General features: G+C 43.0%; 1 protein-coding gene across 1 annotated transcript in view; it reads right to left on the reverse strand.

Moving 5' to 3' along the window:
- Window positions 1–1,142: 1,142 nt before the first annotated feature.
- The window catches only part of HECA (hdc homolog, cell cycle regulator), a 311,427-nt gene continuing 298,847 nt past the window's right edge, over window positions 1,143–13,722 (reverse strand). The window contains exon 4 of the mRNA XM_044064674.1: window positions 1,143–1,989. Coding sequence (XP_043920609.1) covers window positions 1,825–1,989 — 165 coding nt within the window. The 3' untranslated portion in view covers window positions 1,143–1,824. The remainder of the gene's footprint in view (window positions 1,990–13,722) is intronic.

The raw sequence follows: 13,722 nt of genomic DNA on the forward strand, positions 1-13,722 counted from the left end.
GGAGAATGCTGTACTTGTTTCTTTGTCTTTAGAGCTGCTTTACTCTTTGAAGCTGAAGAAGGCTTAATATATAGTTGTGTAGATCTGAAGACACCCACAGAAGCCGATGTCTGCTCAGCGGTTCCGGACCCATCTGAGGGAACAATTTCCGAGTGTCCAATACCTTGAGTATCCAGAGGCCCTGTCGGCTCCACGTGGGAGTCAGAAGCGGCCTGTGGCTCTGAGGTAGCGGGCGCCAGGGGCTGCAAAAGCACCTCACTGGGAGCCGACGAACTGGCGACTGGCCTATCAGGGGCCTCGTCTGTTTTGGACCTCGGATGCCTATCCTTTTCCTTGCGTTTTTTGTAAACTCCGGTTGTCGGCTGTTCCGACGGCATTATAGAATTAAATCTTCTGCCATGTAATAAAATGCAAAATCGAACAGACGCTTAATAGTGCGTTAGTTAAATCGAGCACAAAACAGACAGCTAGCAACTTTGTGATCAGGGGCTAGGCAAGGAATACAAAGTAAGAGTGAAAATCCTAATGAGGTATTTGTTTCCCACAAGAAATACAATTGTTAACTTTTTCTGACATCGGTCTGGAGCAAGAAAAAAGTTTCCCCAACGGGGTACTTAGCTTTAATAAAGACTTCTGTCTGAAATTCGGATTTGAAAATCTCAGGAGTTGGCTGACTGGCACTTGCGAACTGCTTTTGCTTCGGGCATTGCGCGGCAAGAAAGACTGAAGAAAATGGCGTTGGCTGCATCTTTTATACCACTGGCGCACTGACGTCAGGGAAGAGGCGATGCTGACCTAGACTTTGGAATTCTGGCTGACTGAGGGTAGCCTGCTAGCAGGATAACCCAACAGTAATGACTGCAACAGTGAAACACGATGAACATCCGTGAGTGCACAAACTACCATTTAAAAATGCTTTAACTTTTTGCTTTCCCACTTGTACTTCTCCCCATCACTTTCTTTCACACTACCAGTAAATACAGAGGAGGTTTGTCTTACACAAACTGCAACTCTTGTCTTAGAAAGCTTAGTATCATTTCATAACAGTGACGTAAACAGCAACAATAACCAATCAGAATTCAAACAAATCTTTTTGAGGACAGGATCTTAAAAAAAAAACAATGAAAACTGGAGAAACCAAATACCTGACACCCTTTAATTAAGCTCACGAAAGCAAGTTATATTTTCCATTTTTTTATCCTGAATCACATGGACAAAACTTCCAAGACATGAATGATGAAGTGCAGACCCCAAAGAAAATTCTGCTCACGGTAAAGTCAATATTTCCTCTCAGGCACTCTCCAGCTTCTCCTTTAAATTCTGAAAGACTTACAATAATACTTCAATATGCATCCTTCAGCACCCCAAAATACATATTTTTAGTAGCACTGTTTAATCCAGTGTAAATTCTTAAAACTTACAAATTGGGACATTTCTTAATACTGACATGGCAAAAATGGATTTATAAGGCAGCAGCAAAATAATGGTTAATCTGTCATTTTTAAGCTTGTAGCACCACAGCAGAGTTACATGTCCAATGCAGTATTTATTACAGAACATATTGGGTCCTCGTGCTGATGTTCAAATGGATGCTGCAACATAAGCCTCCAGTGGGCATTAAAATACATTCACTTGTCAACCTTTATCTATGCGTCCCCTCTTTGAGGAAGTCAAATCATCTTAGAAGTTTACTAATTTATACTCAGTAACCACGTACAAAGAATCCTTGTTAGAAAAGTCATTTTGTAACTGAATAAATACTACAAAAAGCAATATAGTTATCAAAGTGTTTATAAAACAGCTACTACTAAAGCAAAGCGGTCGTCAATATGCCTCTAATACTTTGTAGGATGAAAATGACTTTACAAAGTGGTAGTCTAGATTTCCACAGTGTGGACATTGCTGAACATTGCTGTATTCAGAAAAATATTGCATTCCCACTCTAACATCTATCACTGGCTTCCCACAGTGCTTGCAGTTCAGGCGAGCCTAAAAGGAAAAAAAAAAAAAATAGAACAGTTACAACATTGTCATATAGTTAAATGAACAGAAAAGGTCAACTCCAACACACACACACATACAAATGAGGTGGCTCTCTTACTGTTCAAACAATCCTTTATTAAAACTACATCATGCAGCAAGTACACAACATACAATGTTAAACAAAAGGAAAAAGTGTCACCTTGAAATACAGCCACCTATACCAAGAGATAGCAGCATCTAATGTTGCACAGAATACCATCAAGTATCTAGGTAAAAAAGTCAGCAAAAACTTTCACCATCTTACTTTCTCAACAAACTTTTCGCCACAGTAGAAATAAATGATCAAAAACAGGGCTTAAAATATATACCATGTCTTTCTTTCAAGGCTACAACATTTTAACTTTTACCATATGGTGAATACCACCCTGAAGCATTTTACACTAGTGCATTTTGTATCAAACATGCTATGGGCAGTTTCTTCAAGGGGCAGTATGACTATTCACCTCTAAAGAAGAGAGTCACGTAACCCCTAGCACAGCAAGGTAAGGTAAAGCCCATATTAAAATCAACCAGAAACATGGAAGACCACTGCAGAAAAATCCAGTACAGAGTTCTTTGGACTAGTAACCATGGCAGCAGAAAACAAAGGAACTGTGAACACCTACATAAATACATGTGACCCTACTATTAATCTCTAAATGTATCTCATTATGGCAGCATATGTCCACAGCAAAATTGTCACCATTTTTGTTATTATAGCTGATGTGGGTGAGGTAAAGAAAGGATGAAATGGAACATGACAAGATTGGTTTAATGATTAGAATGACTGGGGGGGGGGGGGCAACACAATTAGGAATTAAAAAAAAAAATTAACACAGCCAAGTAGTAGTAGAAACAACAAAGGCAGAGCGTTACTATCAAACGACCTTAAGAACAGACATAAAAATAGCGGATTGCATTAATATCAACTGGGAATTTGTGGTGCTTAATGCTATTTCCCAAAGGACTGCAAGCATCCCGAGATACAATCAGGCTGTCCACAGCTGAGAAAGCTAAGAGCCAGTTATTCAGGTATGAAAGCAGGGGGAAAAAAGTGAGACTTTCCAAGCTGACAGCTGCTGCAATACCTCTGGAGCTGTAGTGGCATGAAATTACAGTATCTGGAACTGAAATAACTGAACTCTGTCTGGAAGTACAAGACCCTCCTCGACCCCTTGGCAATCTTGACACAAAGGTGTGTCCTGAAAGTCCCAAAAGCCAATGAAGTTTCCTCTTGAAAGTTTGGTAAGGGTGGACTGCACCATAACCATACAATAAGCCCATTTGCACAGAGGTTAGCATTGTCACCTCGCAGCAAGAGGTTCTCCAGTTCGATTCTTGGCTGGGGTGCCTTCTATGCTGAGTCTGCATGTCCTCCCTTCTTCTGTATGGGTTTCCTCTAGGTGCTCCGGTTTCCTCAGACATTCTAAAGACATGTGTCTACAGTGCACTGTTACAAGGATTATGCGGTCACCAGTTTTTCACTTGAAAGCTTGTTAATCTGTTGATATTTACCTTACAGTACTAATATCAGTCTTGTATAAAATGTGCAATCATCACCTGTTCCCTCAACCAAACAACCTACAGTAACAAACTTTATTCTTACCTAATTCTATCCCTCACATCACCTATCCCTATACCTGTATGGTATGTCTAACAACTAAGTCACCATGTATTAAAACATGTATTAAAACATTTTTATCAGAAGCTAGTTTAGCATTACTTGGCTGTTGTATTCATGCTTCAAAAAAAAAAGTTTTTTCTAATTTGATTTATGCACTTTATGAATTTCCAACTTTTGTTTGTTAATTTCAACTTCACATGATATGTATGCTATGCTCATTATTCTGTATTGTATTTCCATGCTTAGTATTTTGGAACTTTTCTCCCCGGGCCTCTGCTGAAAATGAACCTGTGTCCAGTCAGACCTTCCCAGTAAACAAATGTAAACTAAAATAAAATAAAATAAGTGTTTCTCCCCAGGCCTCTACTGAAAATGGGCTTTGTCCCAGTCAGACTTTCCATAAACAAATGTTAAATAAAAGTTTTCTAAACTGAAGCAGAGAATGGCCCAAATACCCTTTGCCTTCTTTGGTAGCAAAAGTACCCTGGGTAAAAGCCAAGCTCTTTCTGGTCTGGCAGGACCTCTTGGATAGATTATTTTTTTTAAAGCATGGTCTGAACTTCAAAGTCTCACCACAATGTTTTGACAGGGCAAGACATCCAGAAGAGGAAGTGACTTGATTGGCAAAAACAGAATGGTACAGTCTCTGAATACTATGTCACCGATCCACCTATCATATTAATGACTTTCCACACAAAAGGGAGGAGGAACAAAGCAACCCCAAAATGCCTCCAGTACAAAGCAGTTGAGCAAAGCCTTGGGGAATCTACTTCTGCCCTCACTAGGGAGGACCATGCTGTTAGAAAGGGAAAAAATGGAATGGTACCTCTTAAGGGCACAGTCAATGCATTTAAGTTTAGAGGTAGCAGGTTCAACAACCACAGCAACAGCAGAAATAGGCTAGTCACTGTAGAAACACCAGCAGACTTCAGACTTTTCAGAAACAGGGACACTACCCTTATCAGAAGGCATTTCATTGTAAACTGGTCTAGAGAATGGGACTGAAAAGTACAGGGGGAAGCTCTAATCAGGGGATCTAAGGCAAAGACAGCCCTGGGCTTCTAAATCCAATCTTTGCCCTCCTTTTCTGCAAGGTGAAGAACTTGAAGGCAGCACTCTTCAGATAACTGAGCCTCTCCTTAATATTTAGCATGCCTATGATGTGCAGGGGATTTTAGCTGCACATCTACTCTTTTTAAAATATGTTTAAGTGTTGCTTTTTCTCCACAACATAGAAAAAAAAACTGCTATAGAAAAATAAAAAAAAGGTGCCAAGAAAGGCAGGGGAGTCTGACTATACCAATTTAAAAATGTGATTTATGGAGAAGAAAAAATGAAATGGGCTGACAAAAAAACAGTAAGAAAATGGCATCCTGGGGCAGTTTACTGTGCAACAGCCTTCAGAAATATGGGCAAAGATATCTGGAGATTGGTCCTTAGGTGACAAGTACTGTGGGGTAAAAGGAAAGTCCAGGTTAGGCTAAGTTTTAGATCCCACACAGTCCTGACAGCCCTACTCCTACAGGTAAATGACATGAAACTCCTAATGTCACATCCATGGTTATCTGAGCTAGAAAATGCACCATTAAAAGGAACATGGCTCTGTATGAACTGGTGTTTTGCAGTGCCTTGGAAAGCAATGGAAGTGCGGCATAAAGGAGATTCTTGTTCCTAAGGATAAAGCAGACATTCACAACCCATGATGTGGTGCATGTGTACATAGGGCAGAATATTGCCTGCTGGTAGTTCTTGAATCTTTACCAGATGCACAAAAAGGTTTAGTAACTCAGACTCCAGAGGAGATCTCTATCTTTGCTTGTGTGGAGGACTCCAGCATTAATTTTCCATTATGGTTATTGGACTGGTCCGGTTCAGCCGATTTGCAGCTTCACTGTGGTTAATTAGACTAAGCCTAGAGATGCAGGATTAGTTGAGTAGCTATCATCCAAGACTACTATAACTAGTCTAGAGAACTAGTAAGAATGGGTAGGAATCAGGGACCAAACTAGATTCCGAAAAAGCATCATCAACAATGACTAGTACAGGAGGAATAGCTAAAGGCCTATGCTGAGGTAGGTTGAATCAGAAAAATCCTGGCTTTCCCAGTGGAAATGCTCTAGTATGGCAAGGTTTCCCCAAAAGAAAAATCCTCTGAAGGGGAAGCAGATGGAATTGAGTCCTCTGCATCAGAATCCTCATAAGTAGATAAGGGCAAATCCAGATCATCAGAAGAATTAGAAAAAACAGAATCCTGGTCAGAAGATTCATAAACATCTTCAGTCCTAGGCCTCTTAGAAGGAGGGGGGGTTGGCTACCCCTGATTAGAGTTATTAAATCTTCAGCCATTCTTATTTATTTTTTAGGCAAAGAGGCCTGAGTATGTGGCCTGGGCGTCAGTTTTTTAGGCATGGTTCGAGATTTAGGCCTAAGCGAAGAAGGAGGCATCGGTTTAATATGCAAGTCCGTAGTCCTGAATACACCCTCAGAAGCCAGTGCCTGCACAGCAGCTCCGGACCCATCCAAGGTAGAGACATACGCGGGTTCCATAGTTGAAGCATCTCATGGCGTACTGGACTCCGAATGGGTCTCAGTAGAGGCCTGCGAATCAGAAGTAGCGGGTATCAGGGGGTTGCGAAACTGGCGACTGGCTTAGGAGTAGCGTCGTCAGCAGTTTTGGACCTCAGCGGCCTGTCTGTCTTTATCTTTGCTTTTTTTGGAATCCCGGTAGTCGGATGGCTAACCGACATTTCTGGATAATTAAACCGAGAACCGAAATATTTAGAGGCGAAAATATATCGACGACGGATAGTGCGCTGATTAAATATAGCACAAAACCGACAGCAAGGTATGTCGCTGTCAGGGCCTAGGCAAGGAATACAGTACAAATGAAAATCTTTATGAGGTATTTGCTCTCCACAAGTAATGCAATTATTAACTTTTACTGACATCGGTAAGGAGCAAGAAAATGTTTACACAATGGGGTACTTAGCTTTAGTTGAAGACTTCGGTTCTGAAACTCGAAAACGAAAATTTCAGGAGTCGGCCGACCGGCACTTGCGAACTGATTCTGCTTCGGGCACTGCACGGAAAGAAAGACTGATGTAATTGCGTTGGCTGCATGTTTTTATACCCTTGACGACCTGACGTCATGGAAGAAGGGACAGCAACCGACGCAGGACCCAAGACTTTGATCAGGCTGACTGAGGGCTACTGCAAGCAGATAACCCAAATGTAATGACTGCAACAGTGAAACACGAAGAACATCTTATATAAGCACTTAGAAACATCTGTCAAACTTTTAAGACTCTCTTCAAATTCAGAGGTCTAAAAAGTCTTACAGAAGGAAATTTCACCGCCTAGATCTAATGTGCAGAAACAGTCTGCAGGACAAGCATCAAATAAGACACTGACTCACCTAGTTCAGCACACTCAGGCTTTCGCAGGACTAATAGAATCATTAAGGTCTTTCCCTCCCTGTTTGCAGAGTCTCCACCACTAAGTTTTCAGCCTCTCCTACATTTGATGTCTACTCTTTTCTTTTTTTTTTGGGGGGGGGGGCTGCTTATGTTCTGGTTGTTAAGTGGCTGTCTTCCAAATAAAGTCATAAGCTTAAGTTTCAGGAAGGTCCAGAAGCTTCAGGTTCCATAAACTTGAGTTTTCTTACTGAAAATCACAAGTATGTCCAGGGTGAAACTTGGTGGTCTTCTCCCAAAAATACTCAGTCCACAAATGCTAATCTTTCAGAAGAACCCCCCCCCATTCTTGTATTAAGTCTGTGCAGAGACATCACAGTCATCAAACAGTACCAATCTACTCCACAGTTCAGTTCTACAAAGTCGATTTTTTTTTAAACTAAACTGAACACACTAAAGCAAAGTAAGTGAAGTTGCATGAGAGCTCAGAAGTACAATAGTGTAAAGTTACCATAACAGTAGGAGTTTGAGCTGGATCACTGTTGCAAAAATCACAGTAGGGATGCCTGCCAGAGGGAGAGGCCAAGCACTCTGCCAAACTTCCAGATCTTTGCACCCCAATGAGGCTGACTTTACCTTCCCAAGAATGCTAGCACATTCACATTATGCAGGCAGTGTCAGTCTGTCTCATAATGTTTTTTTTTCTACCTTGTTCAGAGAGGCTTAAACAGGAATCCTAATTAGGCTGCCCACAAAAAAAAAAAAACAGAATCCTGTTTTTGAACAAGGGTAGGGCAAAGCTTATGATAAAGATGGTGGTGGATTGTTGAAAGGAAACCCACTCCGGCCCTTGGATATCCATGTACAAGAGGATAAAAGAACCATATTGTAACAGTGATCCTACTCAAACATCTAGTAATACTGTGAGTTCCTTACACAAAATTTTACTATGCTCTTCATATGGAACACCACTGCAGTAATAACTACATTAGGGATGATTCTGACAGCATGCAGAGCATGTGGAAGTTTGACTAACATCCAGGGCTGTAGAAGCCCCTGCAAGATAAATGAGGCAAATCCATACTGGCTCTGGACAAAATGCCCAGTCCACGGCACCCTGCAAAAATGCAAGACACCAAGCAAAATGTAGAACAAGTTCCTGCTGGGTCTTACCGTGAGCTGTTTAACAAAATGTAATGCAGTGAGGCAATCTGGAGATAACTGTTTAAAGACTTTTTCAGTTGCTGTCAATAAAGACGGAAAAACAAGGTGCTCTGCCTTCCTACAGTCCTTGGTTCTTTGCAGGCAACATCTTGCTTGCCTATGAACATCCAAGAAATAGAACCACCCCATCGCCCTTTATTTTGAGGATTAGGAAAACTACTGATCAGATTGGTTGAATGACAATTCTGTGACCAGACCACTCCAGTTGAGTTCGAAGGATGGTTATGTAACCTCATCCAGCTTTCCAGAATACTAAAAAAGACTTGCTGCACATTAAGGCACAAAATTCAGATATCCTTCTGGCTGACAAGTTTCAGAGCCGTTTTCCATGTCAGGAACCTTTGACAACTGGTTCAAAAAGATGGTAATCTAATATAAAATTCAGGGAGCAAGCTGGAACCAACTCTTTCCCGAGTGACACTGGATTTAAAACTCCCTTAAGAAACCTTTAACTGGAGCGGTGAGAGTAAAGTGAAGGGGTCCCCAAGAAGGCAAGCAGACAGATCTAATAAATGTATCACCACAGAGGCCAAAGGTAGTTTTATGCCAAACAGCTCATGACAGATACTGCAGAAGCAGGCATTTCTACAACTTAGGATCTTAATCATCTTCTTTGGCATCAGAAGGAGAAGGTTTAAGATTTTCTATTACTTAGTCTGTTAGTTTTCCTCATCTTCAGCAAATCCTCAAACTTTTTGACTAAATACTGTGTGCCACTGTGGACAGATTTGGGAAAAGACCGCTTGAGCTAAATCAAACGTTTCATAAGCAGAGGCAGGGGAAACACCTCTCCCCTTACCATCTCCAAGAGAAAACAAAAAGTACTGCTGTGTACACTTACCATAAATGAAGATGTTAGAGTATATTCACTGTTGACTGAGGTGTGGATTTTAAAAGAAGAGAAGGAGAGGCCACTATTGAGCAACTCTGTTAGATAGTCCAGGATAAGAGGGGTGGAAGGTAGTGAGGAAATATCCCCTCTGGACTGGCTCCAGGAGCAGAATCTTTTCTATTTCCCTGCATAAGATTTTCTAGTGCTGGGCCTTCTGGCCTTTGTGACAATGTCTAGGACCTGTTTGCTTAAAGTATTAGCCATGCTGACAGTATGAAAGTCTGCAAGTCTAGGTGCAGCATCCCCCCCCAACCTGAGTCAAGAGGTCTGAGATCAGGGGAAGTTGCCTGGGAGGCTGTGATATCAGGCTGCGCAGTAAGGGGTACCAAAGCTGTCGGTGCCAATCTGGAGCACTGAGGATGGCCTTTGGACTCTCCTCCCTTATCTTGATCAGGTTCCACTTGATATCATCGAATTACCATTTCATCGAATTGCAACTCGAGACCAAATTGTCGAAAACTCATTTCATCGAATCTCAAATCATTGAAAACTATGAAGCAACTACAAATAACACTCCACAATGTTTTTACTACGTTTATGCAGGGGGGCAAGCCCCCCTGCATCCATGTGGGGGCATCCGCCCCCCACACCCCACACAACTGAATATACCAACTCCAAGGTCGCACTACAGTGGGGTTAGGAAATTACCCCCCCCTGTAGTGCGACCTTGGCGTTGGTATATTTAATTACGGGGTGGCGGAGCCCTCAAGATAGGGTGCAGGGGGGCTTGCCCCCCTGCATAAACATAGTACAAAGTGTAGGATGTTATTTGTAGTTGCTTCATAGTTTTCAATGATTTGAGATTCGATGAAATGAGTTTTCGACGATTTGGTCTCGATGAGTTGCAATTCGATGAAATGGTAATTCGATGATATCAAGTGGAACCCTTGATCAATACCTTGGGAATAAGAAGCAGAGGAGGGAATGCATACACAAGGAGGGAGCTGCAGGGGAAGGTCAAGGCACCCAACTTCCACACTAGGTGGTGATACTCCCTGGTATAGAAATTTTTTTAGCTGGTGGTTGAGGTGCGAAGCAAAGAGCTCCACCTCCAAAGTTACCCACTCCTGAGTGACTTGCAAAAAGATTTTTCTGTGGAGCTGCCATTCGTGGGGGTCCAGTAAGTTCTGCTTAAGTGGTCAGCCAGGGTGTTGTTGATCCCTGGTAGGTATTGGGCTATTAGGTGTAATCCCGTTGAGGAGGCTGTTGGCCAGACGGTTAAGGCTAGCCTGCACAGAGGGTAAGATTGTGTCCCTCCCCATTTGTTGATATACCAAATTACTGTGGTGTTTTCTATTCTGATAAGAATCCCTGGCCTGAGATGGGGTTTGAAGGATGTCAGAGCCTTTTGTACTGCCATCATTTCCTTCTGGTTGATGTGTAAGGGAAGGTGCTGGGCATCCCAAAGACCTTGGGTGCACCTGCCTGCTAGGTGAGCGCCCCAAGCAATGTCTGAGGCGTCAGTGGTGACAGTTTGCCCGGTAGGGCGGAGTTTGAAGGGAATACCCTTGTTCTTGGCACAGGCCCCTGCCCACCAGAGAAACTTGGCCCTTATACAAGGGATCAGAGGGACAGAGGTCTCTAGAGGCTGAGAGTGCTGACACCAAAAGTTCTTTAGATACCAATGAAGTTTTCTCATGTAAAGCATGGCCAGAGAATTAGAAGGATACAACATGGCATGTACCCCAAGGCTTGCAGGAACTTCCTCGCTGTGAGGCGACTTCTGGAAGCCAGCTGGGTAAAGTAGAGAGCAAGGAAGCTCTGCTTTTCTGGGGACAGGAAGGCCATTTGGGATGCTGTGTCCAGCTGTGCTCTGAAGAAAATGATCCTCCAGGAGGGTGTTTGCTTTGATTTCGTCTTGTTGATGGTCAACCCTAAGGAAGTAGGAGGGTTTTGACAAAGAGGAGGTCCTGGAGCAGCTTTTCTTTGCACTCTGCCTGAAAGAGGCAGTCGTTCAGATACGGGTAAATCTGTATATTTCTCCATCTGCAAAATGCTACGGCCAGGGCTAAGCATTTGGTGAATACCTTGGGAGCAGCAATTTTCGAGCAATGTCGAGTGCTAATACAGCTGCAGTCATAACAGATGGGTTCTCCTGCCGTCAGGCGGGTCCTCGGTCGGCCGAATTCCAAAGTCTAGGTCCGGCGTCGGTTGTCGTCGCTTCTTCCCTGACGTCAGCGCGACAGGGGTATAAAAGAACCAGCCAACGCCATTTTCTTCAGTTTTTCTTGCCCCAGATGTCAGGTGCCCCCAGAAGGAAGGCAATACATAAAATTATGTAGTAATGCAATGCAATATAATCAAAAAACAGTAGTTGCAAGCAAATACACCATAAAAGGATATCCCTAGAGGGGAAGGAGGGAGGGAAACCTGGACTGCAGCTGTATTAGCACTCGAACATCTACATTTATGGTAGGTACAAAACTGTACTATGTTCATCGTGCATACAGCTGCAATCATAACAGATGGGTAGAATCCCAAAGCTAAGAAAGGGGTGGTAGACACCAGGTGTAACTAGGAGGAGCCAAAATGCCCTGCAAGACTGCAGTGGCAAAGCCTGCTCTAGATTTGGAGTATAATGGTAAGTTGTAGTGCTTGGAAAAGGTATGCACAGAACTCCAAGTGGCTGCTTCCAAAATATCCTTGGTAGGAACTCCTCTGAGGAAGGCTGCAGAGGTGGCTGTGGCCCTGGTGGAATGAGTTCTAATGCCTGTAGGTACAGTTTTGCCATGAAAGGAGTAGCAAAAGCGTTTGCAGTGGGCTATCCATTTTGAGATTGTCTGTTTGGAAATTGGCTTTCCTTCAGCTCCTACCGCATAGGCCACAAAGAGCTGTTCTGATTTTCTGAAAGGTTTTGTTCTGTCCAAATAATAACACAGTTGTCTGTGGATGTCCAAGGAATGTAGTAATCTCTCCCCTTTGTTTTGAGGATTAGGATAAAAAGTAGGTAAATGTATGGCCTGATTTAAAGCTACCCTGGATACCACTTTAGGCATAAAGGACAGGTTGGTTCGTAAGGAAACTCTGTCCTGATGGAAGATGATAAAAGGATGGACAGCCAAGAGAGCTTGTAGTTCTGAAACTCTACGAGCTGAAGTGATAGCCAGAAGAAAAGCCGTTTTCCAGGACAAATATTGCAAATCTGATGAGGCAGCTGGCTCAAAAGGAGGCAAAGTCAGTTTTTCCAGAATGAAATTAAGATCCCAAGCAGGTACTGGTTGTTTCCTTGGAGGTCTTAAATTTTTAGCCCCTCTGAGGAACTGTCTTAATAGAGGGTGAGAGAATAAAGGTGGATCAGTGTTGTATTCTGCAGAAATGGCTGAGGCATGGATTTTGATGGAAAAGAACGAAAGTCCACTGCTTAGCAGTTCAGCCAAATATTGTAGTATTTGAGGTAAATTCAGTTTTCCAGGGTTCTGGCCCTTTTTCTCATTCCAGACACAAAAACGTTTCCATTTTGCGGAGTAGGCTTTTCTAGTGGACGGCCTTCTGGCCTCCAAAATGACATCCTGCACCTCCTTGGAGAGTAGGGCCTGCTGTGATGCTAAGGAATCTTCCATGCGGCTAGATGGAGTGTTTCTAGCTGACTGTGAAGAGTTTTGAAGCTGTGCTGAGTCAGAAGAAGAGGCATTAGAGGCAGGGTCCATGGTGGCGAATGCGTCAGGCTCCTCAGGAGTGGGTACCAGTGTTGCCTTGGCCAGTCCGGAGCAATGAGGATTATCTTTGGACTGTCTGCTCTGGTCTTCAATAGGACTTTGGGCAGCAGAGGAAGAGGCGGGAAGGTATAAACTGTCATTGATGTCCAACTGAAAGAGAGCGTCCACTCTCCAGGCCTTTGGATGGAAGATCCTTGAGCAGAATTTTGTCAATTGATGATTTTTGTGGGAGGCAAAGAGATCTATGTCTGGCCATCCCCATTCTTGGATTATTTCTGTAAAAACTTTTGGATGCAACTTCCATTCGTGTGGCTCTGTCATATTCCTGCTTAGGTTGTCTGCCAGCGTGTTTGCCTTGCCTGGCAAGTATTGTGCTTGTAGTTCCATTTATAAGTCCATGGCCATGTTCCAAAGTGACATGGCCAGTCGGCATAGGGGATAAGAATGTGTTCCTCCCTGCTTGTTTATGTACCACATAACTGTAGTGTTGTCCGTTCTTATCAATAGTTGTAGAAGGTCCTTGAAAGCTATAATAGCATTTATTACTGCTAGCATTTCTGTTTGATGTGAAGGTGCTTTTCTTTTTGGGACCATTTGCCCTGAATGCACAGGTCTGTCATGTGCGCCCCCCCCCCAGGCGTAGTCCGAGGCGTCTGTTGTGATGACTTGATTTGCTTGAGGCTTGCTGAATGGAAGACCTGTGTTTGTTTGACATGCTTGAGCCCACCACAGAAATTCCTTTTGCAGACATGGAATTAGTGGTATTATTGTTTCCAAACTGTGGCTGTGTTGAGACCATATGTTTTTTAGGTACCATTGTAGTTTTCTCATATGCAGCTTTGCACATGGGATTAGCAAGATGCAAGATGCCATGAATCCCAGAACCTGCAG

The sequence above is a fragment of the Protopterus annectens genome, chromosome 1.part0, assembly GCF_019279795.1.
Source record: "Protopterus annectens isolate FY-2018-M chromosome 1.part0, PAN1.0, whole genome shotgun sequence".
Lineage (NCBI taxonomy): Eukaryota > Metazoa > Chordata > Ceratodontiformes > Protopteridae > Protopterus > Protopterus annectens.